The sequence below is a fragment of the Ictalurus punctatus genome, chromosome 29 (assembly GCF_001660625.3).
Source record: "Ictalurus punctatus breed USDA103 chromosome 29, Coco_2.0, whole genome shotgun sequence".
NCBI lineage: Eukaryota > Metazoa > Chordata > Actinopteri > Siluriformes > Ictaluridae > Ictalurus > Ictalurus punctatus.
In genome coordinates, this window is record NC_030444.2 from 2,098,539 (window position 1) to 2,123,220 (window position 24,682).

The window sequence follows — 24,682 nt, forward strand, 5'->3', positions numbered from 1 at the left end:
ATGTGAAGGCACTGTAACTATGGAAACATTATAAAGCAGTTATAAATATCAGCACACGCCGTACAACTAAAATTACATCCCAAGCACACTTAGCATAGACGGCCTCTGGGACACTCTGTCAATTTATTTAGCTTCTAACACAAGATTTAGGTAAACTACACAGATAATTATGCACAAATCATAAATGTAAACAAATATATATGCTTTTTAATGGCGGTTTATTTTTACTCAGAAAAAACCTGAGGTAAAATGTTAAAAGGGTTACATATTAGGGCTAATCAAAACCTGAGGTAAAAAGTTGTTCATGTTTGTTACATATTATGATTATTGAAAACCTGAGGTAAAGTGTTTCAATTAGCAGTAACATATTATGATTATTGAAAACCTGAGGTAAAATGTTATTTAAGTTAGCAATGTTAAATGTTAGGACTATTGAAACCCTGAGGTAAAGTGTCGCTTAAATAAGCAGTTATATATTAGGACTATTAAATCCCTGAGGTCAAATGTTGTTTAAATTAGCAATGTTATATATTAGGACTATTAAATCCCTGAGGTAAAATGTTATTTAAATTAGCAGTTATATATTAGGACTATTGAAACCCTGAGGTGAAATGTTATTTAAGTTAGCAATGGTATATATTAGGACTATTAAATCCCTGAGGTAAAATGTCGCTTAAATGAGCAGTTATATATTAGGACTATTGAAACCCTGAGGTCAAATGTTGTTTAAATTAGCAGTGTTGTATATTGGGACTATTGAAACCCTGAGGTAAAATGTTGTTTAAATTAGCAATGTTATATATTAGGACTATTAAATCCCTGAGGTAAAATATTATTTAAATTAGCAGTTATATATTAGGACTATTGAAACCCTGAGGTGAAATGTTATTTAAGTTAGCAATGGTATATATTAGGACTATTGAAACCCTGAGGTAAAATGTCGCTTAAATTAGCAGTGTTGTATATTGGGACTATTGAAACCCTGAGGTAAAATGTTGTTTAAATTAGCAATGTTATATATTAGGACTATTAAATCCCTGAGGTAAAATGTTATTTAAATTAGCAGTTATATATAAGGACTATTGAAACCCTGACGTAAAATGTTGTTTAATATTAGCAATGTTATATAGTAGGACTATCGAAACCCTGAGGTAAATTGTGGACTAAATTATTACTTTTATAACTATTGTGAAAAGGTATCAAATGTGGCTACAACTGAGCACATTACCTTACGTTGCCAGATTCATAAGGTATATTTTGGGTGAAAATAAAATTCTTTGTTCAAGTGGGGTCATGTTTAGGAAAGTGCCATGTATAGGAAACATTTCCCTATGAACATCCCACTCGTGGTATTTACGACTTCAGAAATTGTGATGCAATATTGACGTTGCTCAGTTTAATATATCCATTAAAGTTTAGTTAATGCTCAATCCTAAATGTGAAACACTTAAGCATAAATTTTATTGTACTTAAATCCTGTAATAGCAATTTATCAACACATTTGAAGGAAGTGTTGTTATTCATAATGATTTTATTTTTCTGTAATTAAAAGAAATTAGTAGTCATATGCTAGCTAGCTAAATCCTTTAACTCAATTAGTACTTAGCTTTCGCTTGATGCCCACGTTTCCCAGTTGCCTAGCAATAGTGCTCTTACAAATTTAATTGTTAATTAAGGTAATAATATTGTATATTAGAGATACTGGAGCTCATAGAGAATAAACTGTCATTTTTATTTTTATTTACTCATGTTACATATTAGCAAATAATTTTGTTTACGCTGTTGAAAAAAGTTACCGTAAACTCGTTGGTGAAGTAGCTAATATTTAGGATTTACACTACCGCTAAACGCAACCTGAACTTATACGTGTTCCGCCATTTTGAAAAATGTTAACGTTGCGTTTCTCGTAAAAACACAGCGAACACATGAAATCATCTAAAGCGAGCATAATTACTGCCCCATTGTTTACGTTCGGATTGATCATTATACGCATCACACTGATGGTCAGGGACAGTGTCAGTGATCTATAGACTCATCTCAAAGCCCCATAATTCCTCAGTCCATTTCACTGCTGAGCACTAAAGCTGACGGGGTCAAAGGTTACCAACCTGCCAACTGGGGCATTAACCTCTGGGTCAATGCTGGCTCTGCAGGGCGTGTGTGTGTGTGTGTGTGTGTGTGTGTGTGTGTGTGTATGGTTTGGTCCTTAAATAGGAACAATCATGCTGAGAGAGAACCACACAGCCAGAAAGACAGAACTCTTAAGGCCTTCAGAGAGAGGATGTTGGTGTGTGTGTGTGTGTGTGTGTGTGTGTGTGTGTGTGTGTGTGTGTGTGCGTGTGTGTGTGTGTGTGTGTGGTGGAGCTCAACTTGAACCCTGCTGCTCAGACAGTGTAGATGTCAATAACTTCTCAGCGACGTGATGGCAGTAAGAAATGTATTACAATTCTGTAATAACTCCTTTTCTTCTCTTTTCTTTTTTCCTTTCTTCCTTTTCTACTTTTCAAAAAACATAATCTTGTCCATCCTTTTCCCCTCATCCATTTTCTCTTCTCTCCTGCCCTACACTTCTTTCCGGTCGCATTCCTCCTCGCCTAATTTTACCCTCTCATCCCTTTTCTCTTCACTTCTTCGCTTCTTATCTTCTTTCCCCTTCATCACTTTTCACCAGTTTTTTTTTCCTTCCGCTCCCATCCTCGTCTTTTGTTCTTCCGTCCTTGCCTCCTTCTTTTAACCGCTCCCTTTCTCCCTCTCTCCTTATCCTTTTCCCCCATTAACAAGCCTGGAACCCGTTCCGAAAGAGAACTCATCCTAAAAGGTTCTAGCGTTTCTTTCTCGATTTCTTTCCGGTTTTTTTCCCCCTCCTCCTCTACTTCTTCCTCTTTCTATTCGTCCACTCGTTTTCTATTCATCCGCCCTGTTTATTTTCTCTCCCTCCTACTTTTCTCCTCTCCTTCTTTCTTTTCCCTTCTCTCTCCCTCCTTTTCTTTCTCCTCTTGTCCTCCCTATTTCCCTTCACTTCTCTCTCACTTCTCTCTATTCTCCTCCTCTCCTGTCCTCTCTCTCTCTCTCTCTCTCTCTCTCTCTCTCTCTCTCTCTCTCTCTCTCTTTCTCTCTCTCAGTTTGGGGTGATGGTGGGAACATTAACTCGGGGTGGATCTATTAATTAGCGGGCATGGGCTTGGCGGGGGAGCACATAAACCAGCGCGCACTCGTCTGCCTCACTTCATTTGAAATCGCTCCGTCGATGCGTCGGCGATAAATCAGTCGTCTGAGGAGCCGAGCGCTGAACTAATTATCCAACCAGACAGAGAGAGAGAGAGAGAGAGAGAGAGAGAGAGAGAGAGAGAGAGTAACAGTAAAAGGAGGAGTGATGTTGATATCGATAGAAGACAAGACAGACATCAGGAGGGACGGGGAAAGTGTGTGTGGTTGTGAGTGAGGTCATGTAGTGAAGTGTGGGTCATCAACACAAACGCCGGGTGTGATCAAGTGTGTGTGTGTGTGTGTGTGTGTCTCCAGTTGGCCAGCAATCACAGTGTGAGCTGCCATGTGCCGCTCCAGAGTCGCACACCGATAAATGGCTTCCCCACAGTCGGTCTCATTTAATGCCGTGCGCCACTAAATACCTTCCCCTTCCCTTTCCCTACTACACAAACACACACACACACACAAACACAGAGGCTCATTCGTTTTCCTTAATATATTTCATTTTTAGGAATTCTTCCAGGAGACAATGCATGCAGGAAGGATGAAGGAGGGGGGAGAGAGAGAGAGAGAGAGAGAGAGAGAGAGAAGAAGGGCGGAAATGTTATTATGTAAATGTGTTACGGGTTTTGGGGTGAAATTATTTTGGTGTTGCGCGATTAGGAGCCTCATCTGTTATTGATGTGCACTGGGAGGAGAGCCATTACAGAGGAGATATCTCTGACCCTGGAGAGAGAGAGAGAGAGAGAGAGAGAGAGAGAGAGAGAGAGAGATGTAAATGAGGGTAAAAAGAAAAACTGTGTGTGAGACATGAAAATCAGGTTCTGCCCGTCTCAGACTGCTATCCTCTTCTCTGACCTCATTACAAATCCAGATTTCTTTTCTTTGTGTCATTTTGCTCAATTTTTGTCCGTTATTTAGCACAGAAAAAAATAAATAAATAAACAATTCTAAGTAAATTCTCAGTTCAAGCTTTTATTTCGAGTTTGGAAAGTTTTCTTACACAGAGGTGCTCTGATATAGGTTTTACTTTCCTGCGAGTGCATACACTCTCTCTCTCTCTCTCTCTCTCTCTCTCTCTCTCTCTCTCTCTCTATATATATATATATATATATATATATATATATATATATATAGTAAATTAATCAACGTGTGATGAAGCGGAGCTACAGTTGATTAGTTTCCTATCCTTCACATCCTGAAGTGTTTTATTTCCTCTTATACCACAGCAATTTGCCAACAATGGCATTTTTCTATATATTAAAGAACATTGTTCTTTCACCAGCATCCCCCCCCCCCCCACACACACACACTCCCCCCACCACCCACACCCCGCTTAAATTAATGAGATTCGCAGCTTGTCATGTTACCAAGAAACCTCAAAGGTGTAAACGCCTGTGTCCTGAAGATGTCTGAGAAGCTACAGCTTTATCTCGGAGTGTTATAAACCGCTGACACTGAAGACTCCTTCCATAAACGTTAAATAAACGTCCCCTTAAAGTCAAGAAAACTTCACCATATACTCTATCCTATCTTTATAGGGTCATCTAGAGCATTTTGGTCCTTACAAAGTGCTAAACACACACACACACACACACACACACACACACGCACAGATGAAAGCACTGTCACCATTCTATCATCTCTCTCTATCTCTCTGTCTGTCTTTCCCATCATCTTTCTTATTCTGGCTTTTCTCCAGCCTCTTGTCCCAGCTGTGATGATATGAGTGTGTGTGTGCGCATGTGTGTGTGTGTGTGTGTGTGAGAGAGAGAGAGAGAGAGAGAGAGAGACGGACGCTGATGGCCGGAGAATTGACAACATTTACAGGCCGAAATGAGAATCATCCATCTTCACTAGGGTGCTGTCAGGGTCTCGGCCAAACTTCATCATCCCCAATTACTAACGCCAAGCACCCCATCTACATATACTCTCACCACACACACACACACACATTAAAGAGTGGGGAGAGATGGGGGGGGCGCAAAATCTGGAGGTTCTGGCAAGAAATGGAGTATGCGAGAACTAACGGCAGAAAAAAAGAGAAGAGTGTATAAGTGTATGAAAGAGGAATAGAGAGAGCGAGCGAGCGAGAGAGAGAGAGAGTTGACAGCGTAAGTGGTGATTGGTTGGGTCACAGTCCACCGACCTCGCTGTACTGATGAGCAGACGGGTGTTTAAGGGGTCACAGCACCTCTCTCTCTCTCTCTCTCTATCTCTCACATGCACACACACATGGTGCGAGCCAGATTTCTGTTATCAAGCTGATGTAGAAATGCAATACATAAAAATTTGCAGACAGAAAATACACTATTCTCTGCTCAGGATGTGTATGAACATATAATACAGGATCGACACTGTATGTATGTGTGTGTGTGCGTGTGTGTGTGAGAGCCTGTCTGACGTGAACGCGCTGAAAGTCTGAGTGTCGGTGCTAGCGGCAGGTGTGTACGAGAGGAGAGATGCCGTTTAGCATCATTAGACGTTCTCGTAACACGCTAAAGCAGAAGTGACATCCATTTCCCCCTGAATCTCCACCTGCCTGACACGAGCCATTACAGCCAATACAGCCAATAGAGATGGACCACCACAGCTGTGTGTGTGTGTGTGCGTGTGTGTGTGTGTGTGTGTGTGTGTGTGTGTGTGTGTGTGGGGCAGGCAGATCATTATGAGTAATGGGTCACGAAACAGCACAGGCTGGGTCAGTCAGAGGGCACACACACACACACACACACACACACACACACACACACACACACTCGTGAACGTTCTATGATATTTAGTGAACTGTCAGTGACACCCCAGACACAAAAAATTGGCGTCCAACCAATCAGGACAAGGAGGCGTCCGTCAATCATGTCAGACAGCTCCGCCTCTTTCGGTAGAGCGTTTGGCGTGTGCGGTGTTTGAAGAAGCATTCGACACAAATGACGGTTCTGTTGTCATGGAATTAAGCGTTTCATGAACGTTACTTTCCCTGATCGATGCAGAACCGCTAAAGCTGCTTTGACGCCTTTTCGCCCAGTTGCAGAGTCCGTCCTGAGCGCGGCGGACGGGAATAAAACAGATGTGCAGACGTGAAAGCGGTCTTACGCTACTCTCGTGTCATCCGGGACACGTCTGGTGTAAATCCCAGTTTGGGTTCAGTCGATGTCACGGACACCGTCGCCTTGTTGACATCGACATTCGTAAGCGTTCACGTCTCTCTCTTTCTGCAGACGGCTGATTACTCGGCGATGGCGTCTCTGGCCGGCGGACTAGAAGAGATGAAGAGCAGCCTGGCCAATCAGACGGCGGCGGATTTGGGCCCGAGCGTAGCAGGACCTCAGAGTTACCAGCTAGTGTCGGGTGAGCTCTCCTCGCGTATTTCATTTCATTTCATTTCATTCAGTCATCTTCATTTAACCCTTTATTGCACGGTGTTGCCGTACGGCAACAGTTCATTTATCTCCAATTTTCTGGCAATACAAATACAAATCGTCTATTTTCCTGTGTAACTGGAAAAAGGAGGATGTAACGCTGACTTTGGAGATTGTAAACCCCCCCCCCCCCCCCCCAAAAAAAAAAAAAAAATGTCATAAAAACCCATAAAAAATGTGTGGTTTTTTTGATGTAAACACATTGACTATCAAATCTGCAGTTTGCACACACAATATCACACAATATATTGATCATATCTAGTACTTCCTATTATACGACTACAATCAACCAAATATATGATTAACACAGGTATCACGAGATCTTTTAATACACTGAAATCATTGATCTGGTTCAATTTGCAGATTATTCTTTCGAATTTTGACGCAAAACGATCGGTCATGCGATTAAGCCGAATTAGAGCTTAATGAGTGAAAGCATCTATAAACAGCCGTATGTTTGATTTATGATCGTCTCATAGTTACAAATATTAAATAAATTCGCCAGGATTTTAAAAAACGCATCTGAAAACAACGAGACTTATTTGAGACGTCGAGCACGGGACACGGTTTTATCGTCCTTCATCACAGGATCCCAGACTTTTAGAAGTGGTTTGTTGTTTGTTTGTTTGTTTGTTTTTTTAATCTAACGCGCCTTCAGATTGTGGGACGTCTTAAAGGTTCTCTGCACAACCGTACAACGAACGGTTTCGGTGGAGTTGAGTGGAGTAGAACCCACACTCACTGGCTTCTCTGGACAACTTCCTGGAAATTCGCCCAGCGTCAGCACTCGAGCGATCTCAGACCTGTTAAATACTGTTCCGTGATTGAGATTCAAATTTCGGAGTCTCTCATGGGACAGAGAGGAAGGATGGAGACCTGTAATTAGAACACACACACACACACACACACACACACACACACACTCGTGTTTCCCCTCACACTGAATGAGACAGCGCTAATTAAGAGTCCCTTGGACTCTGGCCATAACGAGGGAATCATGGATTAGGGAATTTGGCCATCAACCATCGAGGGAGATCAGAACCAGTGTGTGTGTGTGTGTATGTGTGTGTATGTGTGTGTGTGTAATAACAGGTTTGCGTAAGTATTTCAGCATACCTCTACATTTATAAGTAAGGAATAAAACACTCCGTGTTATGCTGTTTTAGGAAAATAATCAACGATGGGTGGAGTGATTAAGCAGAGCTGATTATTTTCTTATAACAGTACACCCCCAAGTGTTTTATTCCTCGATTACTACAGCATTCTCCAACGATTACAAAAATAAATAAATCAATCAAACTTTTTATCCATTTATAGTTACATTTAAGGCTGTGGAACGTCCACAAAACAGGTCTCTGTTGACGTTAATAAGACAAACGGCTTGGCGGTTACGGCTCTGGGTTACTGATCGGAATGTCGGGGGGGGTTTCGAGCCCCAGCGCTGCCAGGCTGCCACTGTTGGGCCTTTGAGTAAGGCCCTTAACCCTCTCTGCTCCAGGGGGCGCTGTATCATGTCTGACCCTGCGCTCTGACCCCAACTTCCTGACATGCTGGGGTATACGAAGAAAAGAATTTCACTGTCCTGTAATGTATACGTGATTAATAAAGACTCATTATCATTAAAACTCGTCCATCCTGAAGGCTTTCCCGTGAAAGCTTTCTTAAAACGCGCCGACACTGGAGACTCCTTCCATAAATGCCTGATAAAAGCCGCCTCAGAGTATAAACAGGTTAAATCGTGAACTTGCTGGTGTCGCGCGTCCACCATAGCAGAGTCCCAATGGAAGTCGTCACTACAGCAGAGATAGCGTCTTAGGACGAGCGCATCGATACAGTATAAATCTGCCATTTGAAGCTGAGCTACTGAATTCATCATAAAAAGCCTTCCCGACCAATCAGAAGTGAGAATTTAGAATTCAACAGCGCTGAAAAGGTGGCGGATAAAAACGTTGAATATTACGGTTTTAAAACAATATTCTTGCCCGTTGAAGGCTGCTGAAATGGAACGGGTGTGAGCCGGAAGTCAGCACTTAGCATGCCTCTAACCCTAACGTCCAGTGAGTAACGATGGACGATATCCACGATACTCTCTGAAAAAAGCGTTAGGATTTATCGCGCTAGCAGTATTCCGTCGTCTCTCCCAGCCCGGCACACAGAACTGCGGATTACAGAACGACGACACGGACAATCCGAGACGAAAGAGCAGATCCGACACGGAAGCTTGTCAGATCTGACTCCTTTGGCCCGGGCTGTAGAGAAACATTTTGTCTCGTCTTCGTCCCTCTACCGTTCCTCCGGCTGACAGTTGCTCTCGGAGGATGCGGCCCTGTCTGACTTCACCCTCCGTCTCTCCCTCTCTCTCCCTCGTTCGCCCTGTCCACTGACCCGTAGTGGATTAGTACCCGGTCTTCACTAATGTCTCTCTGTCGCAGCACACTTGCTAAAACTGTCCAACACGGCAGCCCTGGAGACATAACAAGAAGCGAGACATGTCTATCCATCCTGTCCTCTAGTCTACATTTCTTGTTCCCTTTCACCCCCCCACATACTACTGGGCCTTTAGGAAGATGATTTCTCGTTTATTTTTTCTACCGTCCCAGTCATGCGTACTTCTTTTGAATGGAGTTCTTCGCACGCCGGTAGTTGGTTTGCATGTTGGTTTCTATTCATTATGGAAGTGAAACTGGGAGTACTGGGGACAAGGAGTTCAGCTTTTTGTGCTTTGACTGCCTTGACGTCTGAAGAACGTTCCATCAAAATGCGTTCGATGTGACTTTTACTTTTGTTATTGTTTACAGTTTAAGGCTGGAGCATTAGCAACCGAAGTTGGTTAGTGAATAAATAGTGCATAGTTGGTCCGGTAGCCAATCTCTGGTGCGTCCGCTACTCTTTCTAACGAACAGTTCATCCTTTCTTTTTTTTTACTGACCAAACAGACCACAGTCCCGCCCACTCGTGTTCTTGTTTTCTATTGGCTCACAAAACCAAGGCACATAAATTCGGCATGAAGAAAAAAGTGAATGCTATCAGAAGCAAATGTGGTCCCCTGCCCTTTCCCCTTCAGTGATTTTACTTCTCTGACGGGTGAATTTTACTTACGTTAATCCGAAAAGGCAGCAAATTGTGTCGTTTTCAGGTGTGTCGTGAGAAAGAAAGCGCTCTGTAAACACTGTAAATCCTTTGGTTAAACCAGAAATGTTGGCGCCCTTGTAGTGATCCCAAGTGTGGTGTTTGAGCACTACTAGATTTTGCCTTTTCCCATGGGCTCATACTTCCAAGGTTGGAAAATTCACTAAGCTGAAATCCACCTAGATGAAATTTTATTTATTTATTTATTTACCAAGCTCCACATTTGTCCCAAATGCTTATCCTCTCCAGTCTGCAGATCTTTCCTACTTTTTCTTTGTCAAACTTTTCCCCTTTGTGTGGCCAGCTGTATCTGTGCAATGTGTGTGTGTGTGTGTTGAGTGGGATCGATGGCGGGTGTGTGAAGGCGTGTTTATGATGATGAATGGCCTCTAGTCTTCTGCACAGCACTGCACTCGAGCACATGATTCAGTCTGACGGAGCTGTCATGTATCCTAATACAGCTATACACAGACAGAGAGAGAGAGAGAGAGAGAGAGAGAGAGAGAGAGAGAGAGAGAGAGAGAGAGATCTGATCAACTTGGGTTACAGAGTATATAATATATGATTTTATGAGTAACTATATATATATACATATATATATAAAAAGACAATAAATGAGAGAGAGAGAGAGAGAGAGAGCGAGAGCGAGAGAGAGAGGTCAGCATAAGGAACATGTAATATGTCTAACTATACAAAAGCTACAGCAGAGACAGCCCGGCTCTGTCACACATCAGTGTGTGTTTGTGTGTTTAATTGCGGATCCAGAGACACGACCTCAGGTGCTGTCGAGTGACTGTGCTAAAGAACAGAGAAATGCTTAACCACACAGGGGTCACCTAATCCATGTAAAGCGTCATTATGGCAGCCTTCCAGGGACTGCCGCGGCATTCAACAACACACGAGCGTATTTTCGGATGGTTCTTATAAACGTTGTACCTTAACAGCAGCTCTGACTGTAATTCTGGCTGTTAATTCGAATCACAGGTCTTTAACGCACCCGTATTAACACCTTATCGTTTCCGTAGTAACATCTTATTCACGTTAAACCATGTTGAAATAATCCATACTTTTTTTTTTTTTTGATTTGGTTCTTCAATAAATAAAATAAATTGCTGTGGTATAAGAGGAATAAAACACTTTTTGTGCGTTTTATTCCGCTTATAAACTGCCTAATCTTCCGAATATCGTCCAGATTAGCAAACGAGCTGCATGCGATGTTGTTAATCCACAGATTTCTCACATGTTTGCTATCTGGGTGTTACTCTCCCTTTACATTGCCAGGATAAGTCCAGGATAAGTTAGCCTCAGTTAGCCTCAGGCACTAGCTAGCGTCCATATTTCCCAGCTGCCTATCAACAGTGTTGAAGGACTTGATTGTGTTCCACTTCCCTTTATTGAAAACATCATTTAAAATTTTTTTTTTTTAAACCCAGATAATATGTCCGTTTAGGTTTGCATAAATTAATCTAATAATAGTTCATTTTAATGCTAGGGTTTTGAATATAATGGTGGCTACGTCCAATATTACATAGCAATATGACGACTTTTCAGGTTGTGACCTCAGCACCTCCACACTTCCTGCAGATAAGCTTGTAGATTTTAACATCATAGATTCTGACAGGAATGATTTTTTTCCCTTCGCAGGTCGTGATCTAGGCAGCACCACGCTTCCAGGTTACCCTCCTCACGTTCCCCCGGCCGGCCAGGGCAGCTACTCAGCCCCGTCGCTCACAGGAATGGTGCCCGGTGAGTCCCCAACAGCCCTCTTTACCCCACTAATCCTATCAGTATGTTGGGGTAAGTAAGTAAGTAAAATTTATTTGTATAGCACGTTTCACACAGCAACGCTGACCAAAGTGCTGAACAGAGTACAGAAAGTAAAATAGAAACAGAATTAGATCAAATAAAAGCAGACAATAGAAAAAAAATCAATCAAAAATTTGTTTAAAGAATAAAAAATTTGATCAAAAAGCCTGGTAGAAAAGATATGTTTTAAGCCTTTTTTTAAAAGTAGTAATAGAAGGTGTAAAGCGGATGTCCAGTGGCAGTTGATTCCATAGACGGGGGGCAGCAACAGCAAAAGCTCTGTCCCCCTTCGTTTTTTAACCGGGAACGAGGGACATGCGAAAGAAACCTATCAGAAGACCTTAGACATCGGTTTGATGAATGTGGATTAAGAAGATCCACAAGATACGAAGGAGCTTGATTATTAAGAGTTTTAAAAACAAACATCAGAACCTTAAACCGAATCCTAAAACGGACCGGGAGCCGGTGAAGCGATGCTCAAATTGGGGTGACACGATCAAACTTCTTTGCCCTGGTCAACAGCCTGGCAGCTGCATTCTGAACCATCTGAAGACGAGCCAGAAGGGGTAGCTTTGCGCGAGTTATTCCAAGGCGTCTTTGGACCTCTTCTGGCACAATCTCGGCGACTAAAGATACCGAGAGATCACGAATGGGTCGTAATCGCAAAATCTTAAGGCATTTCATAGCATCAAAAACCGAATAAGGCTCAATTCTTTACCAAGAATGTCTTTGTTTTATTGTCTTTATATACCAACACTCTTTCTTTATCTCTCCTTTTCACCCCTGCTTTTATTTCTGCCGAAGTCCCTGTGGGAGGTGCGCTTGTCTTTGCCACTTCCTGTCTGCCAGGTTGACAGCACTCCCAGGGGGTTCTGGGACGTTAAGGAGGGAGGGGGGGGTGGGGGTGGGGGGGTGACGGACAGTTTAAAGGGGGGGGTGTATTTGAGTTCTGAGCCAGGACGGAAGGGCCATTAGGCCCCAGTCTCACAGCTGTCCCCTCTCAACATCAGTAATTTGTTTTTAATGAGAATCATCGCTGACCCTTGACTAATTCATTCATCCATTCTCCCGCACGCTCTGTTCTTCTCCTCCAGCTTTGCTTACGGTTCCGCCTGCCGTTGACTTCACCGCCAACACAGATTTACAAATCCGCAGAGATTTGGCCTGACACTCAGACACGGGAAAAGTGTATTATATTTAGAGCAACAGTGTCACCCTGCTGTCTGTCAGCGGCCTGACTCATTAACTACTCTCAAACTGCTCTCATTAAGAAGACGACACACTTGTAGACACATCTCAGGCTAAAAATAAAGACAAGAATGGTACAAGACACCGAATACTGACTAAAATGTTGTGGCAATTTTCCCTACGACATAATTACCACTTGCTCCAAAGTACTACCAGTATATAGGGATAACATAAAGAAAGGACAGATAGGTAGGACTGGGTATGGTGGTGTATCGTGCTCCCCTGCTTGTCAAATCTAACGCTAAAGTTCCTCGGATGGAATCAGAAGAAAGAGTAAGGATGGATGGGGGCTGACCTGAGGGGAATACTTAACAAAGGACTCGGTGAACGTCAGCTTTCTTAAATACTTACCAGTATTGTAGAAAGTGCAGCATTCTTAAAGAAACTAACCAACTGACCAATGCTAACAGCAGTGATAAAGCTCACCCCATCGTAAATTGAATTACAGGAAAGACGTGGCCGTAGTGGACGTACTGTATCAGGGCCAAACTGTGGGAATACTTAACATAGGACTTATTGAAGCTTTGCAGTCTTCAATATTCCAACCAAGGCACTTAACAAAAGGTTGCTCTGAAGTAAAGCGAAGTCCAATATAAGTGGAACCTGAGGAAAAAGTAATCATAACGGGTCAGGACCAACCTGTTGGGGATACTCAACAATGGACAAACGAAGTTCGGCATCCTTCGAAAGTTAACAGTGTTGAGGAAAGTTCAGCGATCTCGAAGAAACCGACCACAAGACTTGACCAATGCTAATACCAATGCTAATACCAGTGCTGACGTTCACTCCCGTCATAAGCGCAACCGTTGGAAAGAGGAGTCGGTGATGTATCGGGGTTAAATTGTGGGAACACTTATCAAAGGATCAAACAAGGCCGTCAGTGGTAAACTGATTAGTTGCTTCACGTATAAAGTTACTTTAAATGCTAACGCTACCTTTTTCAGTGGAGGCAGTAGAGAGAGAGAGATTCCTTTCAGACAAAGAGAGGGGGTTTCAGGATGTGGTCTTCCACTAGACTCTGACGTAGTTCTTAATGGTTTATGAACATTCCTGCTTGTTCTTCTAAGTGAAGGACCTCGAGATACTATTGCAAAGAAGGTTCTAGGTCCTGTTTGGTAGAGGCTCCACCCGTGATGACAAGTTTCCTTGCCACCTTGATAGGGATCCCCCCTCCCCCACCCCTTATCTCTCTCTTGCACTTGTCAATCTGAGTGTCACCTCATCCCGGTCCTCCTACACGTTCCTTCACTAAACAACCTGACACTTGGAATGACGAGGGGGTAGTACCTTTAGTAATGACACCACGTGTCCTGCCACCTTTTGTGATTTGCTAATTTTTGCTGTCGACATGGTGTCCCTATGACCTAATGCGCTTTGCATCTTCGGGAACCATTTGATCCTGGTCAGAGCCCTGAAGGATCTGGAGCCTATCCCAGGAACGCTGGGTACAAGGTGAGAATACATCCTGATTGGGGTATTCGTCCATTGCGAGGCACCATGCACGCACTCATTCGCACCCCTAGTGTAGCCAGTTCGCCAACCAACATGCTCTCTGGAGAACTGGGAGCAAATCCACGGTGACTCGGGGAGAACATGCAAAATACTGCGCACACGGTAACCGTAGCTCAGGATCGACCCAGGAACCCTGGAGCTTTGAGGTGGCGGATAACGGTTAGCGATAATCAGGATACGGTTAAACAAGGAAGAGAGACGAAAATACATCAGAGACAAAGCTCACAAAAATGACTTTTGAGTAACATCTTGTCCATGTACCTCGATTCCCTCAGTCGAAATTAAAAATAAGTGTCTTAATTATATCGTCGTTTGAAAAACTTGACAAGGATAACGACTCGGCACGAGGATGTGCGGGAAAACGTCCAACACAAACGTTAATAAAAATGCTGTAAATATCAGTTTGAGGGGGAAAATCGATTACCGCACCTCTCCCTGGATCTTTCTACTCTTCATCCTCTGCTTTATTCCTCTGTGTATCGCTTTTACGCCTCTCTTCCTGTCTCACTCTTGCTCTCTTTCAGCAGGGGGCTGACACGCGGTGGGAAGGGGGGCCACGAAAGCAGCCAGGCAGAACCGACAGAGCCTGAGATGGAGGGAGGAAGCGAGAGAAAGGGAAAGCTTGTGGCAGTCAGTGAAGGGAGAGAGTTCCCTAGAGAGGGAGCACGAGAGAGAGGAAACTAGTGAAGCAACGGAGGAGAAAAACCATCGCAAATTGACACTTGCACTCGTTCGATAGTCGTGGAGTTTTACTCCCAGCCACAACGTGCACTCTTCCCGACTCTGTCTCGTGTGCCTAGTGTAAAGTCAAACTCATGGTCGTCTTCTGTGTTTCTCATGGTAGGGGGCGAGTTCTCGGGCAGTCCGTACTCCCACCCGCAGTACTCCACGTACAACGAGTCGTGGAGGTTCGCCAACCCGAGCCTGCTGGGTAAACACACCACACACACTCTCTCACACACACACACACACACACTTCTAACCTACACGGCTCTGGCCCTGGACGGTTGGAGTCCAGCACCTGATGAGTTGAATCAGGTGTGTTTGAACAAGAAAAAAAAATAACCCAGACCAAACCACAACGGGACTCCCCGGGGGTAATCTAAGGGTTCTTTCAGATACGTGTGAAACAGACTCACACTGCACAGACGTCAGGGAAAAAAAACAAAAACGCTTTGATGGAAGAAGCCATGAAACGGTCTACAAAAAAGCTTGCACGGAACTCAACATCTGCCCCTAGACTTCCTTTATAAGTGACATTTTTCCCACCTCAGTACAGAGAAATACGTGGAAATTCACGTTCACAGTAATCTTCTACGCTACAAATTAACAAGTTCGAGATCCCCCCCCCCATTTTGGCTCCTCCTGTTCGGAGTCGCATACTTGACTCTGGCTCAGGTTTTACGCCGGATGCCTTTCTTGACGAAACCCTCCCCATTTTCCAGGCTTGGGCCCGGCACTGAGAGCACACCGGCTTGTGCAACGCTCCAGTGGCTGGGGTCGGTTCCTTGCCTGGGAATCGGACCCGTGCCGCAGCGGTGAGAGCGCGGCATGCTAGCCCAGAAGTCCACCAGAGAACCGCAGTATATAGAGATTAAGTTGAAAATCACACAAAAAGCATTAGAGGAACCGGTTGTACGTCCTGTATCACCTCTTACAAGATGGTGTGTGTGTGTGTGTGTGTGTGTGTTCTATTCGCAGTGTTCCAACAGGAGTACGGTTCTCTTCTAGGCTCAGAAAGAGCAGCTTCTTCAGGCCTTTTTCCCAGCCAGACCACACAACCTGCAGGTACCCTAAACACACACACACACGACAAACAACATGGCTTTTCACCGTGATACTAAACAAGTGCAAGAGTGTGTGTGTGTGTGTGTGTGTGTGTGTGTGTTGAAGTATAGTGAGGTAAATACGAGTGTCACCCTGTTTCCGATACAAGACATCGTTAAATCTGCGTAAAACACCAGCGCTCCATCCATCAATCTGTCCATCTCTCTCTCTCTCTCTCTCTATCACCTCTCCTTTCTCGTCCTCCTCTCATCCCGCCTCTAATTTGTGTCTGATGGAGAAAAACAGTCTGTTTTTTTTTTTGTTTTTTTTTTAAGTCAGTGTGATACTAAAGGCTTTTCATCTTTAAGAGTTCAATCAGCACTTAATGCCAGCACACACTGATCGAGACGGATGTGTGTCTTCACGTCTGGAAATGAGTTTCTTCCCGCAAAGAATCATGACTCGAGATCTCAGTAAGAATAACATCGTGGAGTAAGACCGGCGGAGCGTCGTACTCCTCTCCAAGACGGCCATCTTTAAATGACGGCTATATATATATATATATATATATCACAAGGCTGGCACTGATAACGATAGCAAAGACGTAGTGTTTGTCTTTGCCTGTTATAACATAGCCAGGTATTATTTCCCCCAAATCACCACATGATCAGATGAGAGGGTATACAAATACCCCCTCTAAAGGTCTGGGTTTAACGGCACACTTATACGTTCAGATACCTCAGGATCAAATGACGTTTGCAGAACGTTTGGAGGAGAACGTTAAGCAGCGGAGTCCTCCTGAAAACCCAGTGGAGCTGGATGCACGTCTTACCAATGTCCTCGGTTTAAAACGGCGAGATTTCGGATGGAACCGAAGCGTACTCGACAGCCCTTAAACACCAGCTCCGAAACGAGCACCCACACGAGCTCGGCGGAAATCGAGGAAATGTCGGCCATTTTGAAAACGACGATGGCTTGAATGCAAAGTGTCCAGCATTCCACGCTTAATATGACTGGTTCTAGGAATCCGGGGGTAAACGTCGTGTGTAATAACGCTACATCGAGCGGGATCGAAAATTGTTGCGCGAACACTGTAGACGAGAATGACGGACACTGTTTTGTTTTGTCCTGCAGGATCTCCGTATTACTACGGCGCAGCCACACGGGGTTCAGGACCTGCGGCCACGGCGACAGCCAGCGCCTACGACCGCCACTGAGGGGAGAGGAAAAGAGAGGGAATGAGCGACGGAAAGAGAAAGCGCGTGCGAGAGAGAGAGAGAGAGAGAGAGAGAGAGAGAGAGAGAGAGAGAGAGAAAGAGACGACATCCTTTTTTCACATCAGTCGCATTGAAGCTTGCGTCCTTTTATTCAGTACTTTTGCTTGTGTAGCCATGCTGGGCCAAACACACACACACACACACACACACACACACATTACTCACCACTAGCACCGGGATCTCCACTAGAAATTTAGAGATTTAAACCCATTACACTAGCTAGCACCTATTCCGACGGTTCCTGACTAACGAAACGACGAGGACGAGCGACGACGTGACATCGCCGTGACGAAAAGAATCGAAGTCATCGCTTAAAAAAAAAAAAACGTACGTCAACGTCGCATTGTACTGCGAACTGCACAGACGTGAGCTCTACAAGGCGGGTGGTGGAAGCGCCTCCTCTCTTTCTCCGTGTAGATAAATGCTCTTTACTCGTGTACAAAATGCCCTGTACGTTTGTCAGATTTAAAGCTATTTATGATGGAGACAGAGTAATATATATTAAAAAACAAAACAAAAAAACAAACAATGTATGTGTAAAAGTTTACCGTGGACACGAGTTCCAATTCTAGCAGGAGACCTTTTTTTTGTTGTTTTTTTGTTTGCTTTTTTTAAACGAAATATCTCAGCGTTTTGTTTTCGTGTTGTTGTTTTTTTCGTGGGGGGCGGGGTTTAAATTCCAGATAAGCTCGACGGACCGCTCACCGGTAAAGACGCGAGCATGGGCATTTTCACGGAGCCGCCGACGTCACTGGCTGAAACGAAAGGCTTCGTAGGCGGTTAGGTAGCGTTTTTTTCTCTCCCTGACACCGCATTACTTTGTTTACTTGTTTTTACATGGGCGTATACGTCGACACGTACGTGTGTGTGTGTGTGTGTATATATATATATATACATTTCCTTTTAAAACAAACAAAAAATAAAAACATACATTACGGTCGTTCTGAAACGGTTATAAACGCGTATATATGTCTTACGGTTCATTTCAGAGGGATCATGATATGAACGTGTTAAGTCGGGGGAGGGGTGCCGTCGTAGACTGAACTTCCCCAACAGGAAGTGATGTCATTCATCTTTAGGGGGTTAAAAATTTTTTTTTTTTTTATGTACATTTTTGATCTCCAAGGTCCACGCGATCGAGTAAGGTACTAGATCCAATTATGTAACTTGTTATGTTTATAGGTACGCGCCGCTAACTGATGGGACAAAGCGATGCTCCTTTAAGAACGAATCACCATGACGACGACGACGACGAGCGCTCGTACCCTGAAAAACATGATTTTTCTCTCCTGTGTTTTTTTTTCTTTCCTCCACTGGAGAAAGTGCTGTCAGTCTCCTGAACCTCCCCAAAGAACCGATTCAAGACAGTAAGCATGGAGACAAATCATTCAGCGATACGTTCTTCCTTCCTTCCTCCCCTCCCCCCCCCTCTCTTTTATTTCCTCCAAGTGCTCGTTCTTTCATTCTGCGCCGAGACAATGCATGAAAACCGTGGTGAAGGCCTTAGCGAACTCAAACGCAACCTGTACATAGTGCCGTCATGACGGAATCGTCCCCCGCGTGTCCCGTTCGAGACGTACGACGCGTACAAGCGAACGTCTACTGCCACGCAAGCTTTTTGGATCCCGGTATACATATCTAACTTATCTTAGATGCTAGCGGACGAGGAAAGAAACGTGTCCTTTATTTAGCTATCGTTCGTGGTGTGTGTTCCCAGATCCTGTTTCTATTATTATTATTATTATTATTATTTTTTGTTTTTGGATACGCTGTGCATTTCCGAGTAGATTTTTTTACAGAGTGGAGAACACTGTAGATTTTAGTCGTCACGGACACCAAAACTTTTGACGTGAAATGTGAGAAAAAAAGAAGAAAAGAAAAGAAAAGAAAAAAAAAAAAGGAATATTATATCTATGAGTATACAATATATATATATATATATATATATATACATATATATATATATAAATAAAGACGCTGATAGTTTTCACTTTTTTTTTTTTTTTAAATGTTCTGAACTGTAACGTAGCATTAGAAATACCTTCGTTCGTAGACCTTAAGTTGCGTGTCACGCGCAACTCTAAAGAAACCCTTGATGCCGTTCGCCACGACGCTCCTGGCGACCTTTGAACCTTTTAGTCTGAGGCATTATGAACCTGAAATACACCAGCTGAAATCGAGGACAGTGCCTTTACTTTTTTCTATCGCGTCATCCCGAATGACCACGCGTCACTAAAATACGAACACAAGGTCGTAGGACCCCGCCAATCAACAGATCCAGCAGTGCCACTGACCGGACGTGTGTTTCAGGCTGAAGGAAACGCACGCAGATCTTTAAAACAAAGAGACGGATGAATCAATCAATCACCCGGACGCACGGATTTAAACCAAACAAAACCTGGCCAAGTCGGTCGCGAAGCAGAAACGTGTACCGTATTATACCCCCGTGGTGTTTTCTCGCAAATTTCCGCCCATTCTGAGTAGCGACGTTGTTGACGTTTATATAAACGAACTCCTCTGCGAAGTCCTCGCGATCGAAGCGGTCGTAAATCCGTCGACGCGAGTTCTCGCCGATCTTTAATCGTCAGACGATCCCGCCCGTCGGAACTCTCCCCACGTCGGAATTTCCGCATTCGGATGGATTTCGGTTTCATACCGCGACATTTTCTAACAAAAAGAAGAAGAAAAAAAAAGAAAGAAAGGTAGGAATGTTAACTCCGCCCCCTCGCTGCAAAATGAATCGCGTAGACGATCTCACGATTGATTATCTCACGCGATCGCGAGACTGTCGGGATTTTTTTTTTATTATTTTTTTTCTTCATTTCTCTCTCTCTCTCGAAAAAAAAATAAATAAAAAATTTGCCAGAACTTACGCGAGAAACGGCGAACGCTGGATTTTGTATTTTTCTACTGCGGGCACATGGAACGAAGGTGTGAGAAAGCGTACAAAGTCTAACCGTATCCTTCGTAACTTGTCATTCGTACCGTTTACTTTGTGGAAATTGTAACGAAATAGCAATCAGAAGACCATGATGTGTATGTATATATATATATGTATATATATATACACGTTTCATGGGGAAGATGCACTCGATGTAAATCTACTCGCGTACGGAAACACGTACTGACAAATTACGTAAAATTGCTCCATTGCCTTAAAGACACTGTTCTTGCGTAATAACCGCCCGCTCTTTTTTTATCTGACTGTAAACACATCGCCTTGCCATCGACTTGACCCCACTGGTTAAACCGAGAGATTCTCCCAAGGCTCCCATTGGCTCAGAGGACGATGATTGACAGTTCTGGCACTGAACAGTAACACATAGTGGGCTTTTACTGGTATGGTTCCTGCCCTTCCCGTCAGCCCCTTCAAACTCGTACTGTACACACATGTAGTCCTTTTGTCCTCTGGCGGGTCGCGAACATGCCACCCCTCCCCACGGGGACATGTTAAACCTGCTGCGCCATCAAAACCTGACATCCACGTTCTCTCTTTTCTCCACCTCTCTTTTTCTCGAGCACTAATCTCATCACTTCCTAACCCGCTTCTTTAGGATTAAACCTATTACAACTATTGGATTGGTGGAAAATCTTTCCCATTATTACCGAAGAGAGAAAAGGATTTTAGAACAAGATAATAATTTCTTTCAGAGTGTCGATGGAAAAGGGAAAAATCTCCTTCCTGGTTTTAAATTTAAAGCTACACTTTTGAGCGCAGCGATACTTATAAATTAACATCTTCGCTTCTGCAAAAGATTTATTTCCGGATTATATACATCGCCGTTTTTTCCGTTTCTTTTCCCCACGGTACTCAACTCGTACTCGACGAGAGCGATGCGGCGGCGCTTTAGTACTTTAGCCTGTTCTGTACGCACTGCTCAATCGGATCAGCTCTCAAAGCTTCGACCGCCACGCTAGAGTCACCGACGACGAAGATCGCCGGCTAGCCGAGCAGCGCAACTGCGTCGTAGTGCTGCATTGCATCCTGGGACGTCGAGTCCAACGTTCGCACCACGACTTCTACGCCGGATTTTTTTATTTTTTTTATTTATTTTTTTTTATTAACACGCCGTGGAACGTTGCTGGAAACTGGTGTGTAAGAAAAGAAGTTTTTGCTCGTTTGTTTTTAAGCGCTAACAGCGAAATATCCGATCGGACGCCGTTACGATAACAGTGTGATGTCAGAGCGGCGTACGAACGCCGACTTCCCACCACAAAAGATTTCAATATTGACATACGTGACGTCTTTCAGGGTGGAGTTTAACCGTTTAAACCGTTCACCATCTATAAACTAGCAGTTATATCGCTGGACATCAACACCTCCTCAGCGCTAGATCCTAAATATAGTTGGTGTTTATGAGTCCCATGTTGGACTAAGACTAATCGTGGTTGTTTAGATCGGTTTCGTCTCGATAGGTTTGGTTTGCTTACTCAGTTAGATTAACACCTCTTGAACTTGGCTAATCAAAACAGGGTAGCGTGGAACCGATTTCCTGTTGGTTAGTGCGTGAAAATAACCCCAAATACACGACGTTCACCAAGAGTCTAACGGTATCCCATGATTCAGTGCAGCCATCCAAAAAAAATAACAAAAAAAAAAAAAAAAAAAAAAAGAGGGCTTGGGTTTTTCAAATAAATAAACAAAAACAGCCTTTTTAAAAATCTTAACTAAATAACTTTTACCTAGTATACCAATTTCACACCGCCGCTAGTCAACGTCTAGACGAAACAAGCAGACTAAAATCGACCTTATCGTGGCCTTCTGTGTACAATCCGATAATTCCGTCTGTAATTATTCCCTAAATAGACCTTCCCCCTTTCCTGTGGGGTTGATACGATTTTTTAACCGATTTTTTTTTTTTTTTTAAATAAATAAATTGAATTTAAAAAAAAAAAAAAAAAAAAAAAAAAAAAAAAAAAAAAAAAAAAAAGATTCAATGTTAGGAAACGTGGTGATGGTCTGAAAATGCTCCGAAACATGGCTCAAAACAAGAAGAAGAAGAAGAAGAAAAAAAAACACCACGCACTCAGTGTAGAAACATATCTGTAGCGTCCACCAAAGCTAGAGATACCCATTCAAAAAAAAACAACAAAAAAATAAAGAAAAGAAAAGAAAAAACGACATACCATCAGAATCCGGAGGAATTTGAAACTACGAATCGCTTCTTTAAGAAATGTGTATGTTTTTTATTGAATTTTCTAGTAGTTACGAACAATGTTTTTTTCTCTTCTGTTCCTCTGCGTGCTGTGTGTCGTCTTGATATTTGAATGTATTTACTGCGGTACAAAATTTGCCAAAGATACCATACCACTTGTTTCCAGTTTTCAGCATTTTTGATTTTGATTTCTTTATGTTTTATACCGTATACGTTTTCAAGTCAGCCCACGGACTGGAAATAATTGTTACAGATAATACGTTTTGGTGTTTGTTTTTTTTTCTTCTTTTTTTTTTTTTTAAAAAAATAAAAAATAAAATAATAATAATCATTTTGGTATTGCTAATGTTATGATTGGAATTATTCAATGCTTCAGGGTTATTTTATGTTTGAAGTGTCAATTTGAATTATCTGGCATTCGTCCTGACCCCTGAAATCAGTCCAGGGTAAATAGGCTACTAAGTGTACGTGCAGACGAGTGAGTGTTGTTTGTGCATTATTGATTTATGTACCTGTAATGTGAAATGAAGAAGTAATTATTTGTAAATATTTGACATAATTTTATTGGTTCATCAAAATAAAGGTAATTTTTTTAAGTTCACAAGTTCATGCATTTTGCTTGTACGGTTCGGTTTCTCTGTAGTGATATGACTGCACCTCCCGGGTATATCGCGTGGCAGCTAAGTGGATGTACGATGAACGGATTATTTAACGACGGGTCACGTCGCCTGAAAAAAATCGACAGTTTGATCAAAGTACCAACTGACCAAACGCACAAATTAGCACGATATGAACAAATGCTACGGTTTTTCATAAACTGATGCACTTTGTTATCAGTTACAGCTTGTATATTGGGCTTACTGTATTATAAGTGTAATATTAATCATACTGCTAATAAAAGCATTTTCAATATCGATTTATTCCAATGCTGAAATTTAAATACAATGATTTATATTCTATTAATAAAATATATGAAAGTACCCATGCTCAGACTACATTTAAAACTCACTGAACTTCATCCTCGTTCAGTAAACTTAATATCGTGTCTGATGTGCATAACCGCATCTGCGTGACTATCCTTCATGACCACCTTCTGTGTTATTCGTGCTCACGTTATGTTCAATTTTAACTACGAAAAGAACCTTAAAAAGAATCAATGATTTTTAACGGTTAAATTCAGCTAAATTAGACAGGACAAACCGTTTACTGATTCACTTAAATCCTGCCAAATGATTCACTGATTCACTAAATTTATATTATATGATGCACTGGCTCGCTAATTTTCTTGTCAAATGATTCACCGATTCACTAAATTTATATTATATGATGCACTGGCTCGCTAATTTTCTTGTCAAATGATTCACCGATTCACTTTAAATGATTCACTGATTCACTAAATTCATATTATATGATGCATATAATTAGGCTCAGTAATTTCATGTCAAATGATTTACTGATTCACTAGATTCATTTTAAATGATCCACTGATTCACTAAATTCATATTATATGATCCACTGGTTCACAACAATCATCTCAAACGATTCACCGATCAATTAGATATATATATGATCCGCTGATGCACTAAATGAATGTCAAATGATCCGGTGGTTCACGAAATTCAAGTAATATGACCCGATGACGCACTGACGTCATGTCGAATGATTCAGTGATTTACTAAGCACATACCCAATGATGCAGTGATTCGCTAAATTCATATAATGTGATTTCACTAAATTCGAGTCGAACGATCCATTAATCCACTAAATTCATGTCAGTCCAATTCAAGTAAATTCTAAATTCAAGTAATATGAGTCACTGATTCATTAAATTGAAGTCAAATGATCCACTGATTCACTAAACTCATATAATGTGATTGACTGATTCACGAAATTAATTTCAAATGATTTTACCGAATCACTAAATTCATGCCAAATGATTCCAAAACTAAACTCTTCGTTTCCTTCCTTCTCAACTTGTACCATGTTTTGTTATTTAATAATTATTCAAACAATACTAATAATACTAATAATATTGTCGGGTTATCCAGGATTAACGAACGGCGCCGGAAATGAACGAATGAATATCACTGGCATGAGCAGCCATGTGAGCTCACAAAACCGAATACTTAAGTTCCAAGACGCAGGGTATACAATACTAATT

At 42.4% G+C, this 24,682-nt stretch overlaps 1 protein-coding gene across 3 annotated transcripts in view; it reads left to right on the plus strand.

Annotated features, from left to right (window-relative positions):
- The window catches only part of pax5 (paired box 5), a 52,091-nt gene extending 28,966 nt beyond the window's left edge, over positions 1-23,125 (plus strand). For all 3 annotated transcript variants that reach the window (XM_017461413.3, XM_017461411.3, XM_017461412.3), the window contains exons 7-11: positions 6,426-6,555; positions 11,400-11,501; positions 15,166-15,252; positions 16,023-16,109; positions 17,223-23,125. In XM_017461413.3, the coding sequence (XP_017316902.1) occupies positions 6,426-6,555; positions 11,400-11,501; positions 15,166-15,252; positions 16,023-16,109; positions 17,223-17,305 (489 nt within the window). In that variant the 3' untranslated portion in view covers positions 17,306-23,125. The remainder of the gene's footprint in view (positions 1-6,425; positions 6,556-11,399; positions 11,502-15,165; positions 15,253-16,022; positions 16,110-17,222) is intronic.
- Positions 23,126-24,682: the final 1,557 nt, after the last annotated feature.